The sequence below is a fragment of the Sylvia atricapilla genome, chromosome 6 (assembly GCF_009819655.1).
Source record: "Sylvia atricapilla isolate bSylAtr1 chromosome 6, bSylAtr1.pri, whole genome shotgun sequence".
NCBI lineage: Eukaryota > Metazoa > Chordata > Aves > Passeriformes > Sylviidae > Sylvia > Sylvia atricapilla.
The window spans coordinates 5540875-5566597 of record NC_089145.1 but is presented as its reverse complement, the minus strand read 5'-3'; the positions used below and the strand labels follow the sequence as shown (position 1 = coordinate 5566597).

The following is a 25723-nucleotide window of genomic DNA, read 5'->3' as shown; positions in this document are numbered from 1 at the left end:
CTTAATGGTTTTGTGTTCTTTATATCAGTAGTGAAAATATTGCCAGCTTTTGTCATAGGCTGTTTCCTGCAAAAAATGCTTCTCTTTAAGGCTCTGATCTTTATTGTAATAGGGCAATTTTAGTATGTTACGTAAAAGGTTGTGGCTGCAATCTAAATTTGGCAGTTACATCCTAATTTTCCAAGTAAATAGAAGCTGCTTGATCTTAAAGTATCAGCTATCTGCATTTATGTGTAATTTAGTTATAATATGATTTCCAGGTGAGCAGTGTTTTTTTTGAGCATCCATGTGAGGCTGTTTTGTGGATATTCTGTTTCTAGTTCTAGTATTTCACATGTGTGGAACCTTTGACATCCTTCTCTGCTATTTCCTGTAATTTGGGTGTTTGTTCTGGGTGCAGCACATCAGAGGCTCTGCTGTCTTTTACCAACCTGTTTTAGTGTCCTTACCAGGTTAATGGAGACAAACATTTTCTTTTGTGGAGTAGTGGCTGAGAAAATTGTTGAAGCGTACTAGGTAGAAAAAAGTAGTTATGGGGCCTGAGAAAGAAGGAGTTGTTTGAATGGAAAGATGCCTAGGAAATGACAGAATTTGGAGGCCATTGAAACAAAGAGGAGGAAAGCTATGCTTGATCCTAGAAGAGAAGGAAAACTGCAGGAAGTGTTCCCAGTTTCTTTGGGAAAAACAGGAAGGCAATTAGAGAAGGAGAAAGGATTTCATTACCTAGTAATTTTATGAAGGAGATATTAAGTCTTCCAGAAAGTGAGTGGCCTTGTTGGTTACTCCTGTGTGCACATTTGTTTTGCATCTGTCTGAATCTCCACTCAGAACTGTGCAGTCATTGCCATGGCATGAGAAAGTTTGTCACATCAGAAAACTCAGTTGTCTTTCTGAATGACCCTTTCAATATTTTCTTTAAAGAAATTTTCTGGTGGAGGGACCATTTGCTTATGCTTTTGAGTTTCATGAAGGGGATCATGAACAGCCTTTGCTTCTTAAAATATGCACCTTTTGAAGCTGTTAGCTAGTTGCTTATGGTGTCTAACTGGGAATGTGAATACAAGACTGACTATTTCTGAAAGATGAAAAACAACTTTAAATCTCAGATTTAAGAATTACACTTTAATGTTAATTCAGCTTTAAAATTACAATTAAAATTTTTAGCTGCATTTTCCTGAGTGCTTGCAGATATTTAAGCAATATTTGGAACAGTAATTTTTTGATATCTGAATACATATCTCCTATTCACATGCAAAAATTGAAGATCTGTTGGAGAATGTTTTATAAAAAAGGAAATTAGTGTAATGATTTGTAAAGTTCTGGAGTAGTTGTTCAGAATGAATTCCTATTTAGGCTGTCACAACCTGAAAAAATCTAGATAGCTACAATGTGGATATCCCTAATATGCAAGTTTTTTAAAATTATGAGCTAAGATTCTTGTATGTTATAATACAGGCAACAGTTGTACCGTTTCACTTTAGTTTTAATTCCTGGGGTTTTTTTTCAGCATTCCTTCATTCCTTCCCCCCTCCCCTTCATCCCTAAACAGGTATTTTTATCATAAATGCTAGCTTTTTAGATTAATCTGCTTGATAATATTAATCTCCTTCAATACACTGTATTACCCTTTATAAGAGAATATCTGTAATTTAGACACCCTGCATTCTCATTGTCACAGGAATGAACAAAGTATATAACAGAAGGGCAATATGACAGTGATAATACACAAATTAATTTCAGATGGATTGTATATTCTTAACATTTGCCATTTCATGAGAAATTAGATTAAACTAGACATGCAAGATTCACAAGTGATTATTTTAAGTCCAGTTTGTGAGGTATTGTAGTGGAAAGCTTTTTGGGAAGAACTGAATCATACCTACGAGTCAGTGTTTCAGCCCTCTAATTTGTATTGTTGGTTGGTAAAACTTGGTTTAAGTGTAATGAGCTAAAGAGGTTGATTTTCATTTGTGCAGAACTGTAAAATTTCAGTGATTTCATATCATTTAAATGGGATTTATTTGTAATGAACATGAATATACTCAATTTGATCTCTGTCTATATCAACATAGTGGAGAAGAAACCTGGCTCATAACTATTTGTGTTATACGTTGGTAAATTAGATATAATAACAAGAAATAAGCATCCTAAGTAAAGACAAAATTTCTTACCCCTAGGAAGGAGGAAGAGTTTTCTGTGTGATGTTTTCTGTGATAAACACCTCTTCATAGTTCACAGGCTATGGAAATTATTATGTCGCAAGAATACCTATGGAATTGCCTTGACAGTTGTAGAAAAGCAGTGGGGAAGAATATGGAAGAGAGCAGGAAATGAAGGAATGTGGACAAGTGGGAAAATACAGCAATTGAAGGGCAAAAAGCCAGTCTAGAGCACAAGAGCTATGTGTAAATTCTGATGAGAAAAACTGAGCATCAGAAGAATTCCGAAAAGACGAGTGGTTTGGATAATTAATGGTTGAAGGGAATATTATGAGACAGAGATAAAATGAATGAAAGAGATGCAAATATGGAATGCGACAGGCAAAATACAAAGAACAGAAATTAAATATCAGTTAACCATTCAACAGCAGCACTTAAAATTTATAAGTAAGTCAGGGATAGCCAAAAGAGGGCTTTATATGAACTTCAGGGTACATCATCAGGATATATAGTTCAAGGTGGATGTATTGAGTGAAAGACAGGTTTTGGTCTTTTATATAGAGGGGAAAAAATGAAAATTGTGCATGGTTGTGCATTTCAGCTTAGCTTCATCTTCTACTCCACAAAAGCATATATGGCATGTCTTACAGTTGCCATTGAAAGTACTGTGCTTTCCACCTCTCTGTCCGCTTCAGCATGAAATCAATCAGTGAAAATGCTTCTAAGTGTACGCTGGTCCCTTCAGACTTGACTGGAACTTACCCACTTTTTTGGGTTTTTTTTTGGTAACATCTATGTATGCTCGGCTTTGAGCTAAAATTTTCAATTTCAGAAAGAAATACGGGTTCTGTATGTTTTACCTGTTAAAAAAAAAAAAACAAACCCAAATAATAACTCATAAAATAGTTTTGGTTGGAAGGGAACCTTAAAGTTTGTCTGACTCCAACCCCTCCTCCACAGGCAAGGATACCAACTATCTACATTCTTTCTTGTAATATGTATTTGTTTTATATAAACTGCTGTTTATTTAGAGGGTTACTGGCATTCATGATAATGAAAGATGAAATGTCAAAGATGACTTTTGGACACTGAAGCAGAAGAATTTTTGTAAATCAAAAATCTGCATAGTTAATACAGAATACCATTTTGCAATAGACAGAAAAGAGCCTGCATTATGATCTCTACCTTTAAGAAGTCCTATTTGGGATACTATTGGCTGCAGGGAAAAGAGCATGAAGAGGACTATTCTGCCTTTATTTCTAGTACAAAGAAATAAAGTACTGGTAAGGTAAATAACCCCCCTGATGGTGTTACAGGAGTATCAGGAGATAAAACAGAAGAAAGAACAGAATGATATAGGCAAAAATTTGATCAATCACTTTTCCAAAGACATGAAATCAGATGTTACCAACTTGAAATTTAACTGCATATTCTCTCATCAAACTTAGCAATGAAACAACTTCAATGATTTCCAAAAGAAAACCCAAGTAAAATAAATGATGGAAGTTAGAATCAAAGGATTTAAGCACTCTTAATAAATTGCAGAATTAAAAAATGAAATCTAATGTACTTTTGGAATTACTAAGCAGTGTTTGCCTTTCATCTTCATAGGAACATTCCATAATAACAGGAATTGCATAAATACTATGTCTGGGTGGTTTCTTGTGTTTTATACATGAAGAAATTTTCCCAATGTCTAGCTCAGAGCTCCTTTTCTGCCACTTCAGTCAAGTATTCCTTGATTTGCTCTGGCTTGGCATGCAGACTGCTGAATACTGATGCCTTTTTAATAACTTCTTACAGAGATAACCATCAGATCCCCTCCAGCCTTCTTATTCACAAAGAAAAACAAAACAAAGCACAGCTTTCAGTGTTTCCATATGACTCATGTTTTCTACGCAATTTTTTGTTAGTCTCTGGATCTCTTTCAGCTTACTGACTACTTCTTCTAAAGCACTTGCTGTAAAATTTGGCCCAGTACTTCAGGTGATACCTGACTAGTTCTGTGACGCATTGAATAGTTGACTCTTAATTTTGATTATCAGACTTTTACTAATTATACTGTGAAAACGTTTGCTTTTTTTTCCTAGTGGATGCATCTATAAAGATGCTATGCCAAACCCTTATTGTGCAGAATGTGATTCTGCTCTTTTCTTCATTTCTAACAGACGTTTGTCAGAGCGATCTGCGTATTTTGAGAAGACCCCAGTGTTGTTTGGACACAATTTAAGCCTTTGGTTGAATTGTTTGGCTCAGCTCCTTCTTTGTAACATGCGAGATGCAAAACAGCTACAAAAACGAGAACATGCCTTTTATCCCCCCACCTAATAGTACCAGGACTCTCTGATAATGTTTTTGGCAGACAGTGTCCCCCATAAGGTGTTAATCTGTGTATCAGGTAATGCACTCATTTTGTGGTCAAAATGACTATGATGTCAGAACTGCTTTACGTGACGAAGTCAGCATAAATGCATGAATGTTGAGCAGACTCACAGTGGAAGGTTTCTGCGCGATAGTTTCTGGATTCTTTTTTAAGACAGCTCTGGGATCACTTGAGGATTACTTTTGTAAATCAAATTGAGTCATGCACTTTGTAACAAATCTAATAACCATACTGTGAATATAACACAAAAGTCATTGGCATTGCTCTTGGTGGGTGTGTGGGGATGAAATTTACTGCACCAAGTTCATGGCAGTGCTTTGCAGAACAGAACCAAAGGTTTGCTTGTCCTGACATCAACAACTTCCAGTGGATGGTTCTGTTGAATTCTGTTTGATTTTATTTGATAGTTGGTTATTGGAAACACAGTGTCTTTTAAAGTTCTTTTAAAGAAGTTTTTCACATGGAATTATACTTACTCTTATGGTGTGCCACCTTAGGGAGGAGATACTCTAGGTAAGGCATTATACTGCCAAAATGAAACAGTGAGGTCTTGCTTTAGTACCTCCCATGGGTGATTTGAAATGCTACCAGAGCATGTTGTAGGGACATCAGTGGAGCCATCTACAGTACTTTGAGGAATTTAATGGATTACTCATGGTTTTGCATTGGCAAAGAGATATTTATTCCAAATAAAAGTGGGGTTTTTTTCCACTGGAAGTGCTGGTATTGGTATTTTTAATGATTTCAGTAGCTTTATTTGTGAATGGGAAGACAAATATATTTTTATAGTGATAAAACGGAGACTTTCTTCCAATGAGAGTTATTCTACTTAATAATGATTTTTTTATTAATAGGTATTGTAGCAAATGGAGAGCAATGAAATTCAATTTACTGGCACTTCTAAAGAAAACCATAATAGAACTGAAAAATCAGCTATTTTGTGAGTGTGCAAAAATACTGAGATGTAAACCAGCTTGTGTTTAGAGCTTGATTCTTAAATTTTTCATGTCATCAGGTAACGGGGAGCAATTATTTTATATCCTGCCAAGAATCCAACATCAAAAACTCTTAAGTCATAAATTAGTTGCCTGATATGGAAAATGAGTCTGCTTGTAGTAAATATGTAAATGATTCAGGAGTAACTGTTTAGCTTTCTAGGTGACAAAATACAACTAAGAATGAGTCTTCCAGGGGTTTGTCAAACTGCTCTTGTTTTATAATTTGATTAAATACACAGTTGCTATATCTTAATTTCAAATTTGTTTTGGTAATTCTAGGAAAAAAAAATTAAAACAAGATCAGTGATCTGTTGTATTTTTGAAGACTTAAATAACTGAAAACTCTTTGCCAACTTTATGAACAATTTGCACTAAAGCTTTTTACCTGCCCGAAGGGCTGCCATTGAGCTGGAGTCTTTTGGAGTTTCTGAGACATGAGTTAAAAGGCAGGAAATTCCAATTAGATGTTACAGTGAAAAAAATGGCCATAAGGGTATTGGAAGAGGTTTCCTGAAGAGCTTGTGTCTTTGGAGATGTTCAAGGCTCAACTGGACCTGGCTTTGAGGAACCCATTTAATTAGGTCTGCACTGAGCTTTAGACTAGAACTCTGGAGGTCTCTTTTGCAAATTGTTATCTAGTTCTGTGCTTTCTAGGTAAAAAGATGGTGCTTAAAAAAAAAATCTCTGTAACATTTGTACATCAAATGGATTCTTGTCTAATTCCAGTTTTGGGGAACTTCAGTTTAAATAAATGCTGAAGTAGACTGTAGTTGTTTTCTTAAGGCTGTCAAGATCATGTTGTGTATTTTCTAGTATGTGGAAGGGCATTGATCTTGATCTGTAATTATTTTACTTATATGATCTTAACCTCCAATAAAGCTAGTAACATAACAGAAATTATTTGGCTTATTGAGAAATCAGCTACTATACAAAACAGATGGAAAACTTCTCATAAAGATAGAGAAGTACAGCCTACAAAGTCCCAAGCCATGGAGCAGAAGGTTAAAATGTTCTTACGTGTGCCCATTCTTCTTTAGTCTAGTTGGATAGAATTATACTTAAAAATAGCACTAAAGTAAGTTGGGATTTGTTTGGAGGTTTCTTTTTTATCTCCTTTTATATCACATTAAGTTAATGCCTTTAGACTATTTTATTGCACCTTATGGAAAAGCAGACACCTGACTTTTAAAGTATTGAACTTTTCCTTCAATAACAATTAAAAGTTGTTAATCTTGGGATCCTAATTAACCTTTTGTGTCAGAAAATGGATTTGAAAGTTCCTTTCTCATCTTCTGAATGAAGAAATAAAAAAAACCTACAAGAAGTGTATTTTTTGTTTTCTATCAGAAAATAGCAGTTTCCCCTCAATATCAATGTTATGTTTGGTTAAAAGTTCCCCAGTAACTGCTTTGGGAAAAATGAAGAGAAAGAAGCCTTTTCAATGCCAATGTTGTATTTATGCATTCAGTTTAGGGGTTTCTAAAAATAAAAGGAATCGTTTATAGCTAAGGGGTAAGTTATTCTTAGGTTGGAGTATGTTTATACACGTGTAAAATGTGTAATGTGTATATGTCTTGGTAAGTTTACATAAGCATTTTCAGGGTGAACTTTTCAATGGAGAATTACAAAGACTGTTCGAATATAAACATGCTGTAAGAGACTTCTACATCACTGAATCCAATTGCATGGTATTATAAGCCACTGCATAATTTAATCTCCTTCACTGTACTTTGTCTTAAAAGTAATTAAGAGTTCTTAATGCAGTGCTCCAGCTATTCCAGAGTGTAACTTTTCATTATATGAAACTTTATAAAAATTTCCAGTTAAAGCAGTTACCTAATTTAATTGAAGAAAATTAACTAATTGTTTATTAATATCTGTTAACTCTTTTATCTCCTTGGCATTTAAAATACTCACTGTAGAATATTGACATCTATTCTTGCCTTTCTTTTTTGCATGCAAAACAAGTCTGAGGTTATTTTTAATCTTCTCATCTCATTATCTCTCACTTCTCATCTTGTTCTAGCTTCTCTGCGCCAGTTCCACTTTGAGTTATTCTCTTTTAGACATGGCTCCCATAATGGCATATGACACTCCAGATGAAGTCTTGTCATTAATACTTTTCTATTCCAATTGAGACTTCTGACTTATATATTGTAGGGTTTTGTTTCCCTTTTCACAGCTGTGTTCCCACTGCTGTTTACTGTTTAAATGGTCATATGGTCACATAAAGATCCTGGCCCTTTTCTTCATGGTTATGTCCAGATGATGAGCTTCCAGTTCATGCAAGGGTTTTTTTCAGGCCCTTTAGACCATAATTAGCATAATGGTGCTTTGAACTCATCACATTTCTCTTTGGTAATATTTTAGGAGCTTTGCTATCCTTTACTCGGGTACATGCAACAAGTTTAGCTAGACTGACATGTTAGAAACTTGCTACAATTTTTTTTTTTTTTTTATGGATTTGTAAGGATCATACTTCATGGTAGTTTATATGGAGTTATGCAGCGGCTTCTGTTCTCATAATCTGCCATATTTGTATACTTCCATACTACTTCTTCTGTATGGTGTCTTTTTAACTGTTAATTATGTACCTGCTTCATTAACTTTCGTATTTGTTAGAGCTGACTCAAAGCTTTTTTTTTACCTCAGGATGTTGTCTTGTTTCACAAAGGGTGTGCTTTTTTTGTTCTTCTTTATTTTTTTCCAGTGTTTCCCAATTGAATATATTTGCCCAGTAGAGAGAAACAGAGCAGTAATTTAAAATTGTATGTGTACTTTCAGAAGCAAACATTATTCAATTGAAAGTTCTCTTACTTCTCCAAATACAACTTCAGACTCGGTGTTGTAATCTGCAGTGGCAAGACTGCATGTAAAAATAAAATAAAAATAACATAATAACATTGTTAAGACTAGGGTATTTCAGTAAAAACAATAAATTATTATTTCTGGTATTTACTTGAAAGACAATTTGCACAGTTGCTGGATGTTAATTTTATAGGAGTGAAGTTTATTTGAATTAAGCATTTCATGACTTGTATGAAGTAAAAATGTCAGTACAGGAAATGCTGAATGTGAGAATAGATCATCAGTGGTGAATTGCATTTAAATTTCTCAGCTCACATTGCAAGGTACTTAATAAATGAAGTAACAGAATAATAATTTATTATAGAATTGTCTGTATAGTTCTACATGGATGCTAACTGGTGGTGTCTAAAGAGCAGCAAGATATTCATGGTTCCTGAACAAACTAGTTTTATTTTTATGATTGCTTTCTGAAATTGAAATTTTAAACCAGAAAAACTATTGTGACTAAGTCACTATTGTGACTAAGGTTATCTTAAGGGATATACCTAACTTTACATATGCAGTATTTGGAAATCGTGACTTTCTTGAGGTTTTGATTTGATGAACTACTAAAATACTTCCTTTTAAGTATGCATATACGTGTTATAATCTTTAGTAGGATTATGCACATTACTTTCTTCCCAAGATTGGATTGCAATGTTCTGAGAAACAAATATAGATTTAATTTTGATTTTAAGTGTTTCATAATTTGGAAAAAAATTTCAGAGTTTGTAAATACAGAAGTAACAAGTGCAATTTAACAGGGTAAAGTTATCTAGAGAGTGAGCAGTAGAAGCAAAACAATCTTCTGGTGTGGATTTTCTGCCTGGTTATAGGGGTCACTGATCTCATTTCAAAGCTATGAGCTCACCAGTGCAGTGCCACAAGGATATGTGGGTAGACCATGCAACTTAGTTATTCAGAAATTATCAAAATAAGGCAGTAAATTGGTGGCATGATTGCTGTTGATTTTGGGTTAGGGTATGTTACCTAATACAGCAAAAATGAAGCTTACTGTGCAGAACTGCAGAATCTTACAAAGCAGCAGGTGAAAAGACATGTAGTTAAGCGGTGTGGCAATTAAAGTTAATAAGCATTAGGTTTACTTGTGTAGGCTACAAGCTGACCAGTGACTAATGAAATACTAGGCTTGTTCTTGAAAACTCAATGCGTGGTGTTCACTGATGGTTAGAGAAGCATGTTGAAAACTACTGGGAGAGAAGTAGAGAACAAAATACTGAATATTAGCCTGTCTTTTAAACCCATTATCTGATTGAATTTTTAATTTTATGCAGAGTTCATGTTCTCTTGTCTTGAAAATGGTAAGACCTGGTTTGAGCAAAGGTGCAGAAGAGCAAACTACAACTTGTAGATGAGTGATGCCCTTATTTCACTTTGGTTCTTATTTGCATTCCTCTTGTGTTCTGTTTCTCTTACTTCTCCTTCCCACAATTAGGAGCATATAGGGGGGAGATGTGGTGCTGTCCAAGTGATAGGCAGAGAGTTTATTGCTTGAGGTGAGAGTCAATTGAAATTGTAGGCATGTTCTTCTATGATGTAGCTTAGAAAAGAATGACAGGAAGGAAGAAAAAGTTCCTTGTTTCATTTGTAATAAATTCTTGATGCTAGATGTATTTATCCTCAGTGTTCTAAGGTTTAACTAATGTTTCAAACAAGGAAATGGTTTGTTGAAGAAAGAATAGTTAATTATTGATTTAAGTAAGAGAAACATATTCAGAAACTGAGATGTTGCAGTAGGGGAAAGCAGGTACTGGAGAAGTACACTTTTTTGTGTTCATTTAACAAATGAGATGGAGAGGCAAGTTCTTGTCTTTTTAAATTGTAATATTTTGTGTATGGTATTTTGGTCATTGTACATACCTGATCACAGTTAATCAGTAATTGATCAGTAAAGCTGATTGAATGATAAATCTGGTTTTGTGCCTTGTCTCCAGTCTGGAACACTCAGTACAATTTCAGATTCCTCTGGGACAGCATGCTAACACTGGAAAAAAGTGATCTGCCCCTTTCCTGCATGTTGAAAAAATATCTGTCTACAATAAGATTAGTATTAGTATAAAATACTAATTATATATTAGTATTTTAATATAAAACTGCTAGTATAAATACTACAGATTTTTGTATTCTTATATTCATGGACTGAAACATATTCATATACAGCTTTTATGTTCCTGATGTTAATTTGTACTTTTCAACTTGCTGGTGTATTTTCAAAATTTCTTTCTGTATTATACTGGCATTTGGCAACTGATTTAAACGGAACTTCCTTCTCTGGCCAGTAGCAACATTTCTTTTGAGTTCAATAAAGTCCCATTGTGTCTTTAATGAAAGTGTGAATTTATATGTGAGTTGTTGTGGACTGGAGAGGCAGTTTTTTATCAAGCTATCTTTTAGGATGCTAGTAGAAAAAGAATAACGATGTAATTATTAAGATACATGAACTCTAAGAAAACTTGCTTTGATGTGTTTTCTTACAATGAAAAAATGATCTTAGAACTTGAATGATGAGTTGGACAATTCACCCTTAAAAGTAATTGTGCAAACTGTCAGCAGAAATGTCCAACAAAAATCCAACAAACTTCTTGCAGTGATTGTTAAAGGGATAGTAGTGATTTTCAGGAGAGGTGAGATAACAGGCGGATTCATCTGGTATGTGATACACACATACACACTGGCTGTGGTAGGACAGTTAAAATTGGAAATAAAGCTGAGGGTCCCCAGGAATGTTTGGTAGTCTGGAGGTAATATATTCAGCTCTTCTTGCTCATGGCTACTGATCCTGGTAAGACTAGGCTGTCCTATCTATTGCTGTGAAGGCTAAACTAAGATATACCTCCAGATGAAATCCTCAGATGGGCAATGTAAAGTCAGAAAAACTATGACTTTTCTGAGGGTGATGTGTTACCATCTGAATCGTTATGTCATATGAGTGACAAGCAAATCATTCTGACAGCTTGGCTTTCTTTGTGCATCTGAATGAAGACAGTACATTATGTATTCTACATGTATTATGTTGTAAAGGTGTCACACATAATGATGTTATGTATTTTATAGCAAAGTCTTTAATGGCTAGGTGCAGTTTCATAAGAATTGCTCTTATTATGCAGTAAAATTTTGTGTTACTTAGGAAACAAAAAAATACATTTTTTTGAATTGTGGTGAGACATCTAATTTTGAAATTTGCCTCGATCACTAGTCTTACTCTGTTAGTGTTTTGTTTTCAAAGAAAAAGAAAAAAGAGAAAGAAAAAGGGATAGAGAAAGAGTAAGAAAAAGAGATAAAGAGAAAGACAAAGAAAAAGAGAAAGAAAAAGAAAAATAATTGCTTCCTTAGTGTGTAATTTAGCAGGAAACAATATTCATTAGTGACTTAAATTTTCGTATTTGTTTTAATGAGATTGAGTATACCTGCTATGGAAGATGTCTAATATGGCAAGATTTTGGATGTACTCAGTGAGAACTGCCTTTGATATTTGTGCTTTTGGTTTAAAAATTGTGTCTTTTCTTTTAGTTGAAACAGTGTCTTCCCCAGCAGGTTTTGCTGAAATTGTGTTAGTGGACAGAATAGTGGAGTGCATACTTCATATAAAAATAAAAATGAACATTTAAATAGTGAGCAATCTGTTCTGAGCAGGTATGCTCCAGAGGTTGTTAGAAACAGCTTTGGGGGGCGTGGTGTCAATGACAGAGGAGGAGTAAAGGATTGCATAATTTTACAGAATGTGGCAGAGTAAGAAGAAGAGGAGGTTTTCCTGGAAGCTAGAGGAGAACAACTGAAACATGAAATAACTAGTTTCATGAGCGTTTGTGTAAGAGAGATACACAGCTGACAAGAGGAGGCAGAGAAAGGCACTCTTGGGATGGCATTTCTGACAGTGTAAGATGCTCAGTGTTCTACAAATCAATGCAGAAAGGTGTGTTTTTTTTTTTTTTTTTTTTTTTTTTTTTTTTTTTTAGTTTTTTTTGGTGTGATGTCTTCAGGTTATATGTAGAGATGTAGTTGACTTTTCAGATGTATGCATACCTTTTAAATGTTCTGTGCTCTTAAGTGGGAATAGATAGTAAGTGAAAGTTTACTAATTTAAAATACTTAAAATGACATTTCAGTGATCCTCACACAGAGTACAGTTATTATCGTAGCCTCGAATTTGAAAATCTTAACTTGATTCTATGGAAATTGCTTTTTACATATGCTTCTTCCAGTTTTCAGGTCTTTGTTAATCAGTGGCTGAGATTTGAGTTAGCAATTTTGTTGCACAAGACCCAGCCTAGACTGAGTTGTTAGTTCTCAAGTAGATACTGGGCTTTTCAGAGATCTGTAATTCATTTACTTATAAAACTAGAAGTCTAATGACAGTTTGTTTATAAGGTGGCAGATACCACGATTATTGGTTTTACTTTTTCCCATGGTGTTGTGGGTTGACCCTGGCTGGATGCCAAGCACCCACAAAAGCCCCTCACACCTCTCTGTAGCTCGACAGAGGAAAAAAATTCAATTCATAGATTGAGATAAGAACCAGGAGAAATCACTCATCAAATACCATCAAGGGCAAAAGAGGCTCAACTTAGAGATGTAATGTCAAGTTATTACTAACGAACCAAGAACAGGATAATGAGAAATAAAATAAGCCCATCAAAATGCCTTCTCTCCACCTGTCCCTCCTTCCCAGCTGTACCTCCTACCCCAGCAGAGACAGGGAATATGGTCAGTTCTTCACCTGTGGGTTCTCCCTCTGCTCAGCGAGAGTTGTTCCCATGCTGCACTGAGAGGTCCCTTGCATGGGAGACAGTTCTCCATGAACTTCTCCAGTGGGATCCATCTGACAAACAGCAGCCCTCTGCAAACTGCTGCAATGTGAGTCCCTCCCAGGGGCACAGTCCTCCCAAAGTGCTGCTTTGCTGTGGGTCACTGTCCCACGGGCTGCAGCCCTCCAAGGACACGCTGCTCCAGCCTGGGAGCAGGGCTCTGTCCCCACCTGGAGTGCCCCTGGACCACAGCCTCCTCTGGGTGTCCCCTGCTCTGCCATGGGCACCTTCCCCAGGGGCTGTGGGTGGATCTCTGCATCCCCCGTGGATCCCCAGGGGCTGTGGGTGGATCTCTGCATCCCCCGTGGATCCCCAGGGGCTGTGGGTGATCTTTGCATCCCCCGTGGATCCCCAGGGCCCGCCAACAGGACACTCTGCTTCACCGTGGTCTCCCCACACCCTGCAGAGGAATCTCAGCTCTGGAGCCTGGAGCAGCTCCTGCCCTCCTTCTCCACTGACCCTGGTGTTTCCATGTCGTTCCCCTCACATGTTCTCACCTCCTCCTCCTCTGCCTGGAATGAAAACTGTGCTCCTACCTTTATTTTGGTTTCTTAAATATGTTCTCACAGATGTTTTACCAACCTCTCTCATTGGCCCATCCTTGGCCAGCAGCATGTCCATCCTCAGAGCCATCAGGGATTGGCTCTGCTGGACATGGTGGAAACTTCCAGCAGCTTCTCACAGAAGCCACCTCTGCTGCCAAAAACCAGGCTCTGCAAAACCAATCCACTTGGCAAGCATGAAAACCATGCCAAATTTCCATTTGACAAAGGTAATGTAGAAATTTTCGCAGAATATTCAGATACATTTTTTGAAAGGGATGTTACACTGAGGTGTAGTAACACACAACAGTTTCCAGGTTAGGATACTGAAGGTTCCAGGGATTTATGGCTGGAATACTTCATCATTTGCTCCTAGGTGTGCCTGAAGCAGTGCAGCCAGGAGTGAAAGTTGTGGGTATCTGACAGCTGTGAGTGACCTCAGTGAGGTGAGTCAGTGTCAAACCAGGTCTGTGCCAGTATCCTGATTACAGCTGGTGCTTGCCACCCCTGATGGCAGTCCCAGCAGAGTTACTGGATGAAAGCACCAGGTCGAGCTGCTTGTTTGATGTGCAGTGCCAAGAGTTAGCTGAAAAACTTTGTTTTCTGTTCTCCTGAAGAAACCATTTATTCTGGTTGAGTAAAATGTAGTTTTCACTGCTGACAAGGGATTGTTGTGTGTTTATACATAGAATTTTTAAGTGGAGCAATAGTGAAACATCAAGAGCAAGTATTATTATGTATACATAAAAAAATGCTGAAGCACCATCAAAGCATCATTGTGCATCTCTGTGAAATTACTTGAATGATCGATTCATGTCAGTGCCTGTGACATTCAAGAGAAATTAGATGAGAGAAAAGATTCTATTTATTTTGCTGAAGCTGTGCTAACAGCTTTACTTTTTTTCCTGCATGGAGCCCTCTCAACTGAGTAAAATAAATAAATAAATAATTTTTTTTACAAAGCATTGCAGAATACCAGGGATTAACTGAAACCTGCAGAGCCTGAAATACTTTAGAAGACACTGAACTCTTTCTCATTCTGCTCTTTCATGTAGTTGAGAAGTGTGGATCAAGTCCTGTCTAGCAGAATTAGTGTGCTATGTGTCATAATGTAATAAAATACTGTGTTATGACCTGAACAAAGGACCTGAACCCATGGTTCTGTATTATTTTCCAACTGTGTTATTCCCCAAGAATTCTGCAAGCTTTTGAAGTTGTTGCAGAAGAAAATCTATTAAGGCCCCACAACCTTAGTTTCTGTAAATAGCTTTTTATTATTTCTAAAGTAGGCTATATTGTTCATATTCCCAGTGTTCTTTTAAAATCTTATATACATTTGAGGATTAATAAAGAGAGAGTGAACATGTTGAATATTTTGAGATGTTAGAGATTGCTTGTCTGTAGTAGTTGGGAATTTGTCAAAAAATTACCCTGCTGTTACCCCATAAACCCCCACCTCCAAATGAGACATAATATGACAGGTATTTTCTGCTTTTTTACATCATCAGACCATAGTCTGTGAAATTGTCTTAGCTTTCTATGTGGTATCTTCAAGTCATTAAATATTGAACCCTACAAATCTTGTTTCTTTATTTATAAGAGAGGAGCTAAAAGCTCTTCCTAGTTTTTTTTTTGTGTTTCTAAAATATTCTGAATATATAAAATGCTGTTCAAGTACTAAGTTCAAATATTTTCTCTTAAGCAAGGCAACTTGGCTTAGTCAGATTTTAACCTGCTAAGATTGCCTCAAATGATTACAATGCTCTCTGTGTGACCCTTTGTAGTCTTAGCAGCTTTCAAAGGTACCACCAAGACCTGATGAAAATCCCCATTCAGTCTTGCTATGTAATGTTTTGATAGGCTCTCTCATCCCAGACTTCTTAAAACTATAAGCTTGGCTTTTTTTCTTGGTATTTACAGATGTTCCCTGGTTTACCTTTCCTGCTTTTACCACTAAGCAGTTTTTGCAATCTAATAAGACAGAAAGGGTAATAGATTTTCACACTAGGTATGTATGGTCATAGAACATAAAATCCTCTGTTGTCCAAAGAAAACATTGGAAGGCTGAGAAAGAAAGCAGAGAGAATTCTGCATACCTGGCTTGAGCAGAAGGCACATAACTGTAGGAAATAAAAATTTTCAATGTAGTTTATTATTTAACAGTTCACTTTTAATTATTTATTTGAGATTTTTCTGGAAAGTGAATTTGCAGATCATGTAAATAAAAGCCTGAAGGTAAATTAAGACGATTTTGAGAAATGATATGTGTAACAGGCAGTTTTTATTTTAATATAGGCATAAAGTGTGGTAGACAAGGGAAGAGGTCCTTTATCTTCTAATAAATGTTCTGAATACTTGGTAAAATATTTTATTTTTAATAAATGTGCCATGCTTATAATCTAATAAACTAGTCCTCATCATCATTATAATCATTGTTACTATGCTATCACAAAAGAGTTGATACTTGTATTTCCATTGATAAGCTAGTAAATCACTGTGTACTTGGTTTGATTAATTGAAGTGTATGAGATAGCCAAGATACCTAAAATTGTGTCTTCTGTTCCACAGAGAAACAGGAATTCAGAGAACTGGCCTGAACATTGTAATATAGTCATTATAACCTCATTAAAAATTTGGGTTTTGGTGAGGATTTATATTAAACAATATGCCAATATCCACCATCGGTACACACGAGGCAGTGCATAACAAACACGTTATATACAGAAGCTATAATTTCACACAGCTGAAAGACTGACATGAAATGTCAACCTAATCATTTTTCAGTCTTTTTTTTAAATTTGCAAATAAAAAAATAATTTCTTTTTTACTCCAGAATGTTTTCCAGCTGAGGCATCTCCCTACCAAAGAATAAATTTCTATTTCTTAAAATTTATTTCATTTTTTAATTAACCTTTTCTGATCACAAAAGTTTGGCAGATCTCAAATCAAAAGCTGTCACAAACTTCTTATCTATCCACATATTTATGACTTGTTTAAAGAAATGTAAGAAAATTTCTAGTAATAAGTAAAATACTGTTCAGAGTAATTTTTCAGATTGGTTGGTAGAACACTGCTTCAGAGGCACTGACATGGATTACTGTCTATTGGGGAACTGGACAATGGCAATTTATAGTTTTATCCAGGTCTCATTTATTTTCCTCTCCCACATATGGAATTTTAAAGTTCATTCATTAGTATGAGTCATGAAGGTAGAAACACTGCCTTGTTGGAAAAAGTGGTACATATTTTCAAGAAAGTTCCTCTCATTATATTGAGGAGGAAATAGAATCTCAAAACTATATAGCTTAAATTGGTTTAAGTATCTTTAGCAGATCATTGTGCTTTTTAGGAACTGTCAGTTCTTATTATACTGATATAGTTGTATTCACTTATGGGCTGGACAGAAATCAATTCAAAATTGTGTGTGCAATCATGATATCCTTCTTGGAAATTGTTCATTCACACTGTTTCCCAGGTTTTGTGCTGTATTTAGTAGGTGGATTTGTTCTGCTCTAATGAGTAGAACATTGTGCAGCTAAATGTTCTTCCATGTGGTTGGATTCATAAATGTCTTTCTTTTAATGGAGCTTTTTCTCTCCACATGGAGGCAGTGTCTTCCTGGTATGGGCAGAATTTTTTTTTTTTTTTTTTTTTTTTTTTTAGTACTTGTTTTGCAGGTATTGCTTAAAAACGCAGCAATATGTTGATTTATCTTTTTAAGTCTGTGAAATTCATTGAGATTTTGAGAGACAGATAAAATAAATTGTGTGGGTCACCTTATATATAGACAAACCCCAGAAGTTTAGGATTAGATACCCAAGAAAGCATGGGAAACCTCAGAAATCAGAGAATCATAGGGTAGCCTGATTTGGAACAGACCAGTCAGGATGCTTGAGTCCAACTCCTGGCAGGACACCCCAAGAATTCCATCCTGTGCCAGAGAACATTGTCCAAACACTTCTTGAGCTCTGTCAAGGTGAGCTCTGTGTGCTTGGACACTAGAACCTGTAGAGAAAAAAAGATGTGTTATTTTCCTTATTAGTATATGGGAATATTGAGAAACAACCACTTTAAATCTAAGGAAGAGCAGTAAGCACAAATGTGCATGTTAAACTACTCTCTCCAGTGATCAGGTGCCTAAATCCAAAATACACTGAGTGTTTTACCTACTTGTGATTCAGTGCACCTTATTCTCCCAGTTATTTTTAAAATGACAAATGCCACTAAAAACATGTTTGGTTCCATGGCAGAAACTTGGAATTCTTTTTCTGGTGAGTAAATATTAACTGCAAGGTTGTGGACTCCTGTTCCATTTTGTCTGCTTCTCTAGGTCCAAGATCTATTCTTTCTTTTCTGCACCTTGACCTTGTTTGACTAAGGGCCCTGCTAAGCAGGGTAGGTACCTCAGTAGTCAGGAAATTCCTGCTGAAGGTGTCACATTGAGTTCTGAATAAATGTATTCTGAAAAAACATTCAGTCAGTTTTCCATTTCTGTAAGATCGAGCAGGAAGGGAGCAAAGAGTTAAAGCTGAAGTAGCCACTGAGAGGTACTTTGGACCAGTTTTCAATGTTGGCATGTGAAAATACATAAACTATTACTTTGGGAATAGCCCTATTGCTTCTGAGACAAGTTGAGTGCTTGTATCTAACTCTTGCTATGCAAGGGGGAGAGATGGCATTATTATAATTAAACTTGAGGCTATTTATTTGTTACTTTCTTGCAGGAAACAGATTCAACCTCTTCTAGGACAGTTTAGCCAGTCAGAGGCTTTATTAATCTCATCTGGGGTTGAGCCAGGAACTCTGGATGGCGTTCTCCTGGATGCTGGCTGTTCTTCTATGCAATTTGATACACCCGAAAGAGGTTTTTCCCTGCAGAAGGATGGACCTTTGGACATGAGGATGGATAGTGACAGGTACATTATAATAGAGTAGTTCTTCTTGAATGTCAAAAAACTCTCTGCTCTGCAACCCCTGTGCATTTCCTTTCCTCTTAAAATGAAGGACTCTTGTCATCAAACCATATCTAATTTTGCATGAGGATCCTGTCTTTCTTTTGTCGAAAAGCTTTTTTCAGTGCTCAGCCCTGTTTATTGTCTTTGCCTTCTTTGAAATTAATGTTTTATTAACTGTACCTTTTATTTGTAATGTATTTGGAATGTACGGTATACAGTCACATGAACATCTCTCTCTCAGAGGCCTATTATTTCCACAGTTTCTCTACATGTACATGATCTGCAGGCTCACAACTTCTTACTGCAGTCCCTTTCCTTTTCTGCCACACTTTGCTATTTGTGGAAACTTCACTTGAGCAGGTTCAGTTGCTCCCTCAAGAATTGAGAAGCGTCCTTCTTTTGTGCAATGACCATCTGATCCAGCTGCTTCTCTGTAAAGGGAACATAATATAAATAAATAAATAAATTCCTATCCATTATATCTGCTAGTTTAAATCAGATAGTTACACTGCTTTTAACATACTAGTATGGTGTTGTCTTCCATCCCCATATATTTGTTTAACTTAGCAAAATTATAAGCTTCCTTTCTCTTTGTGTAGGAGGCACATCAGGCTTACTCAATTGTCAAATTAATGGTTGCTGAGTAAAACACCTGTATTTAAATTTGGATTGGTGTTTAGTACTTTCAAGAGCATGAAAATCAGTCGTGGAATGATAATTCCCACTTGCGCAGCGTTTTTCATCTTCAGACAACCTGATGTAATTCTGCAGCTTTCTGCTTTTTGCACGAGCAACCGAAGATGTGTCTTGTATGGGTGATGGCTGTAATTGCATGACACATTGCATGACAGAGAATGACTTTTTTTTCTCAGTGTTTTGATGAATGCAGTGTCTTAAGAAATGCCATTTGTTCTTTCATTGCTCACAAGAGCCAGTGGGAAGCCTCAATTTCTAAGGAATTAGCTTACCATATTAATATTATGTCTCAACACAGCAAATTTCATGATACTTGCTTTTTCTGTTTTTGTGCAAATGCTCCTGTGATTCTCCTGGGATTCAGTGTTCAGATTTCAAGAATCTGAACTCCAGGCTTAAATATAAGTCTGATGCATCATGAGAAAACAAACACAGAGCAGGAGCATAAGAACAAAGGGTACCTGAGGCATAACAAAAGCCTTACACTTCTTACACTATGGTTGTTGCTATGATACTACTTGCCTCTAAGTTTGTTATCTGGTGTAAGATACTGCAGGGGAGTAAAAAATGCCTGAAAGAGAAAAGAGAATTTAGAAGAGAATTTATTAAGTAGTTTGTGTGTTTTGTCTGATTAGTAAACCCATAGATGATATTCATAAAATACCTTGAACTCTTTCAGTAGCAAAGGGATAGAGATACGGATATATAGATTGAAGGCTTACACTGTTTAAATTGTAGTAGGTCCTGTAATTTTTATGGCTAGGTCATTTCTATTATCTCAGGAGAGTATTTATATAAAAATTCTTATGCCTTTTAGTGAAAAGTAATGTTTCATTATCTTCATTAGCAATTATTTTCATAGCAGGAGATGGAAAGAAAAGATCCTTGAAATCACTTCTGGCTAGAAAACAACATATGATGCAAGGTGGCTAAAATGAATCCATAAGAGGCAAGTTTATATTCTAAAGCTGGCTGAATAAAAAGGTCACACATAATTTCCATCTTAGCAGGATAATGGAATGTATTTATTCTTGTCACCCTACTAAGCGTAGTTTATGATAATACCTGGAAGTTAAAACTGCTCTAACTGAAGTTAAGGAACAAACTCCATGTCGACCAGCAAGAAAAAAAAGGGATTTAAAAGGTGCGAGCTGTTTTCACAGGGTTACCATCCCCTACCTGAACACCTCAAAGGCACTTGTGCGCAGCGTGCGCGTGTTTGACTTTGTGCCTCAACGCTCTGAGGCTTCACCCCTTGTCAATGAAGGCTGACGTCAGTGCACTAATTGTCTCCCCTCGTGCGTAGGTGCCCTGACATGCCCACCGCTGCTGATGTTGTGAATGCTTTGGATCAACAGGCGCTTGCGTCCGTGCTCAGGGCGTATGGCGAGGAGAGGCACGCCAGGAAAATCGCTGCAGCCATCGTCCAGGCACGCAGCGTGTACCCCATCACCAGAACCCAGCAGCTCGCCAGTATTGTTGCAGGTAGCCCTCGTTAATTCTTCACAGCGGCTGCTGAGGAGGAGGGGGGGGAAAAAAAAAAATTAATCCCCAAAGTCCCGGAGGGATCTATTTGTACTTGAAATCGTGCAGGATCTAATCCTGCCCTGTTTTGCTCTGATGTCAGATCTCTTCTTCTTTTTTTTTTTTTTTTTCTTAAGCTCCTGGTCTTTTTGTATTGTATTTGACAATTAGTTTAATAATAGATCTAAAATGAAGTGATTTATCATTTTATCAACCTAGTTGAACCACAGAATGACAGCAGCCTTGGGTATTCTTTATCGTGGCTATTGATCCTGGCTACTTTCAAATATCAGATATGTCATATCTGTCTTAGTTTTAAATTTCTATATTTTAAGGGGAGGTACCATGGCAGTTTCCAATTAGGAGTAAAATCCAATAATTTCTGTCTTTTTAAAGAATCAGGAACCACATGGCTTGCTTCACCTTGTGCATGCCAACTAGATCAGCCTGAAGAGACTATTGAAACACTTCATCTTCCTTGCTCCTCACTGTAAACAACTTGAAGAAAACACAGTTAGGCAGGAACTGTGTTTGCATCAAGAACCTTTATGTTTGTGTTCTCAAGTAAAAAATTCAAGGAAAAATGTGAGACACGAATCCTGTTCATTAACATAATATATACATAGCATCAGGAGGTTTTTATTTTTTTAACCAAATGATGAAAATCACTACATTTTGTCACAAATAAGTCTAAATTGCTGACTTTGAATATTGACCTTCAAAATTCTAATCCAAGTTTAACATTTGCTGAACAATAATATTTTATCAGTATCCTGAAGAGTATTAAAAAGTTTATGGTATTCTTAAAAATTTGTATTACTTAAAATGGAAGTCTAAGGCACTTAAATTTAATGCTGGAGAAATTAAAAGGTGTGGATTTGTAGAAGTCAGAATCATACTTTAGTAAAATGTCCAGTCAACCAAGACCCAAAGTTTAGCTGATATGATAAAAGGACCTGAAGACACTGCTTGGTGTTGTAAGCCTCTACTGTAAATATTGTGAATATAAGCTATCATAAAAAAAAAAAAAAAAAAAAAAAAAAAAAAAAAAAAAAAAGAGAGAGAAAGAACTATGTTACTTTTATAAGCCTTGCATTTTTAATGCCATCATTAGCAATGTCCTGAAATAATAATTTTGGGCTTTGTCATATATATATATATATATCATGCTTTTTGAAAAACTGTTGTAACTTTTTGAAAAACTGAGAGTACCACTACTGAGTTTAACACAGTGATATGGTTTCTTCAAAGATATAACGTTATGTACTGTAGACAACCAACTCAGTAATTCTGAAATAATTTTGTGCCATAGCTTAAACTAAGGAAATGAAAATACTAGTTTATAAAAAATAGTGATGGAAGATCCCTTCATGGTTAATATGCTGCATGTGAATCATCAGTTAATGGTCACATTGAGAAGAATTTTTTTTGTTCTCACTTTAAATTTTCTGCTATGTTTGAAGAGCTTCTTGATCTACGAGTCAGATATGCATTAGGTAGTGTATATGCCAAAAACAATGAGTCCAGCACACATCTGGCAAGACCATAAATATGTATATTTTGTCTGCTTTTTTTTGAGTTTACAAGTATTTATAACAATTTTAGTGCTGTTACACCAATCCCTGTTTGCATAAAACTTCTTCCAATTTTAAATTGATTCACCCAGTAAGGAAGCACTATGGCGGACCCTACAGGTTTTTGAACTGATTAAGAAAACCTTAAGGAAATTTTTCATAATTGTGATATATTTTGATTCATTTATCATCTATCATTAATACATATTCTTACATGAAATTATATTGGTGAAGTTTCTGGGTTAAGCCGCAGCTAAAGTTCCAGAGACCACAGCTACAGGAACCTCTTGATGGCACAGCCCAAACCCACACTGATTAATTCAGAACTTAACCAGAGTAAGATTTATGACCTGTTAGTTAAATGTTATGTCCTTTAAAAATAAAATATTAATTAGAATAATAAAATCTTGCATTTTAGATTTTGCAGATTCTTTACAAGCCTGATTATCTTCCAGGACATTATTCTGGGTCATTATTTTTGCTTAGTATGGGAACCAGAACGCAAGCAAAATAATCTAGCCAATGAAGCTGGGTGTCAGTAAGAGAAACTGAGAATTTGTGTAGTGTCTGTATTTCTTTCTTTCTCCTCTTAGAAAGAGATTTTCTAGAGCTCCCAGGTTTTATCTTAAGGTCCAGCTGATAATCAGAATCACAGTGAATCTAGATTTGGACTAACTTGAACTTGGAAAATTTAATTTCTTTTTATAGAATGCTAGACTTTCCTACCACTACCCAAAGGGTTAGAACATGTATTGCAGTTCCCAATTGATTAGGAGATAAAATTGAAGGATCTAGTTTAGAAAAACCTCAAGGAAACAAAACAGCATGAAAAAAATTATTTTCTGTTTGTTTTTACAAATGTTATCCAAAAGGCTTCTGATCTGTTTAAATAAGATTTCTATGAGCTGTGGAATCTGCAGTAGGAGGAGTTTTCACTTAAGTCAGAACAGCATCTCTTCCTGCAGCACAGGCAAACTCTTCTCACTGTTTATAATTTTCATGGAGCTATTTGCAACTTTGAATGCTCTGTAAATACTAAAATTCAGTAGTTCTCAAATCTAGGGTTGTGAATTGATGTGTGAAAGCTGATTAAGAAGCACTTCCTAATGTCTTTTGTTGTACCTCACTGAGTTGTTTGGAAACAATATGTCTTACTGCATGTGCAGGAAAACTCATTAAAAATGGTGAAATTTTTAGAATGTAATTTTCATATGCTTTTCCTCTGCAACTAATGGTCTATTTTGATTTCTTTTCAGGGGGCAATATACCTTTTAATGTATTAATTTTTGTTCAAAATTTATTTTTTCTCAGCATTATTTAGATACAATCTATTAACAGACAGTTTTGAGAACATGTAATCATTTGGCTTTAACTTGGAAGGAATTGAGGATGACATGTTAAAGAAATTTAAAAAGTTTAAAAAGAACTTCAATAGGTCAAGTCAGTTTCTTTCAGACTGGTTCACTTTTATAGACTTAATTATCAGTTTGGAATTTGTAATATTGCCTGAATTTCAGATGGGTGAGAATTAACACTGTACTGAGGGAGCCTAGACAAAAGGACATTAGTTGCGTCACAGAAACTTACTAAATGCAGTGCTAATTCAACAGACCAATTCCTGCAAACAGGTGCATGATCTGAATTAATTTTTAAACTCTCCCACTCTCCAACACTCCAGGGACTTTAGTAGTTCATATTGACAGGCACAGCACATTGCTAATTTCATTCACAAGCTTTTAAAATTTCAATACATTTCAACATGTGAACCTATTAGATTTTTTTTAAATGTAAGTATCACCAGGGCATCCTAAAACTAAAAATGGTTATTTCTCTCACTGGGATTTCAAACCATTCATCTAGCCAGAAGTGTGGTGCTTTTATGAATGAAATTCATTTTACAAGCTTCCCATACAGAGTTTTTTAAAAATGTTTTTGTACATTGAACAGCCAGTTACCAGGAAGGATTTTTTTAAAGTGTCTTGGTAACTGGAGGGGCCTGGGTGAGAAGTGATGTGCCTGAGCAGAAAGCTCAAATAGATTTTTTTTTTTTTTTAACTAAACTAGAGGATTTAGTGATAGGAGAATTTTTCACCCATGGAACATAGATCAGAATCTATTGCTGTTACTAAAAAGCTGAAAGCCAGATAGACAGAAATAACTACCAGAGATTATTAGTTAATCGTTAGTTAATAATTAATAATTAGTTAATAATTAGTTAATTACGTTTATTAGTTAATCCCAGTTTGACAATAGACCAGTAAGTCTTTGAACATGTAAACAATTTGATTTTTTTTTCAGTCTGGGAGGTTTTGGTTGCATAAAACTGCAAAGTGGTTGCATTTCTTTACCAATTTCCTGAATATTAGTATTCTGTGCTTTATTATAGAACCTGCAGTGTTCTTTGTGCGTGTTCAACTGAGGCATGTTAGGTTGTATCATACTTGCAGAATCTATCTGGGCTTTTAACTAATTTTTTCTTCAGTGTGTGATAAATTATTCATAGTAATAAATTAATGTCACAGTTAATTGTCATAGAAGGTTGTTGTAGGAAGAAACTGCACTCAAAAGCCATGGCAGGATAAGTGAAAGGACCTTCCAAACCCCTGTTACTGTCCCAGTCATGCTAATAGCCTTAGTGTCATTGTTCTTTTATTTATCTATTCAGTATTGCAATTGCAAAATATTGGTGTTCATGATCAGACCAATGAAAATCTGCCCAGATATCAGCATACCATGTCCCATTTAGATTTTTTGAAAGCCTTTTGAAGTTGAATTAGATTCAGAGAATGGTTTGGGGTTGAAGGGACTTTAAAGACCATCCAGTTCCAGCTGCCCTGCTATGGACAGGGACAACCTTCCACGAGACCAAGTTGCTGGAAGCCTTGTCCACCTGGCCTTGAACATTTGCAGGAATGGGGAACCTACAGCTTCTCTGACACCTGTTCCAGTGCCTCACCACCCTCAAAGGGGAAGAATTTCCTTCTAACCGCTAATCTAATTCATTCAATAGTTCTGCGCATTCTACTATGTTTGTAGTTGTTACTTGACCTTTAAAGAAAGATGTGTTTATTTTGCCTAGCACAACCATTCCTTTATGTTATGGATTAAGAGACAGTTTTCATCACACACACTGGCACTCAGGTGTGTGTTCTAAGGGTTCCTTTCATAGGATCTATTTAGAGGTATGTAGAAGATATATGGAAAACAGATACCATGCCA

At 35.9% G+C, this 25723-nt stretch overlaps 1 protein-coding gene across 1 annotated transcript in view; it reads left to right on the top strand.

The window, feature by feature from the left end:
* Positions 1–21467, top strand: part of METTL15 (methyltransferase 15, mitochondrial 12S rRNA N4-cytidine) — a 76437-nt gene extending 54970 nt beyond the window's left edge. The window contains exons 3-4 of the mRNA XM_066320518.1: positions 18480–18671; positions 20713–21467. Of these exons, the coding sequence (XP_066176615.1) occupies positions 18480–18671; positions 20713–20905 (385 nt within the window). The 3' untranslated portion in view covers positions 20906–21467. The remainder of the gene's footprint in view (positions 1–18479; positions 18672–20712) is intronic.
* Positions 21468–25723: the final 4256 nt, after the last annotated feature.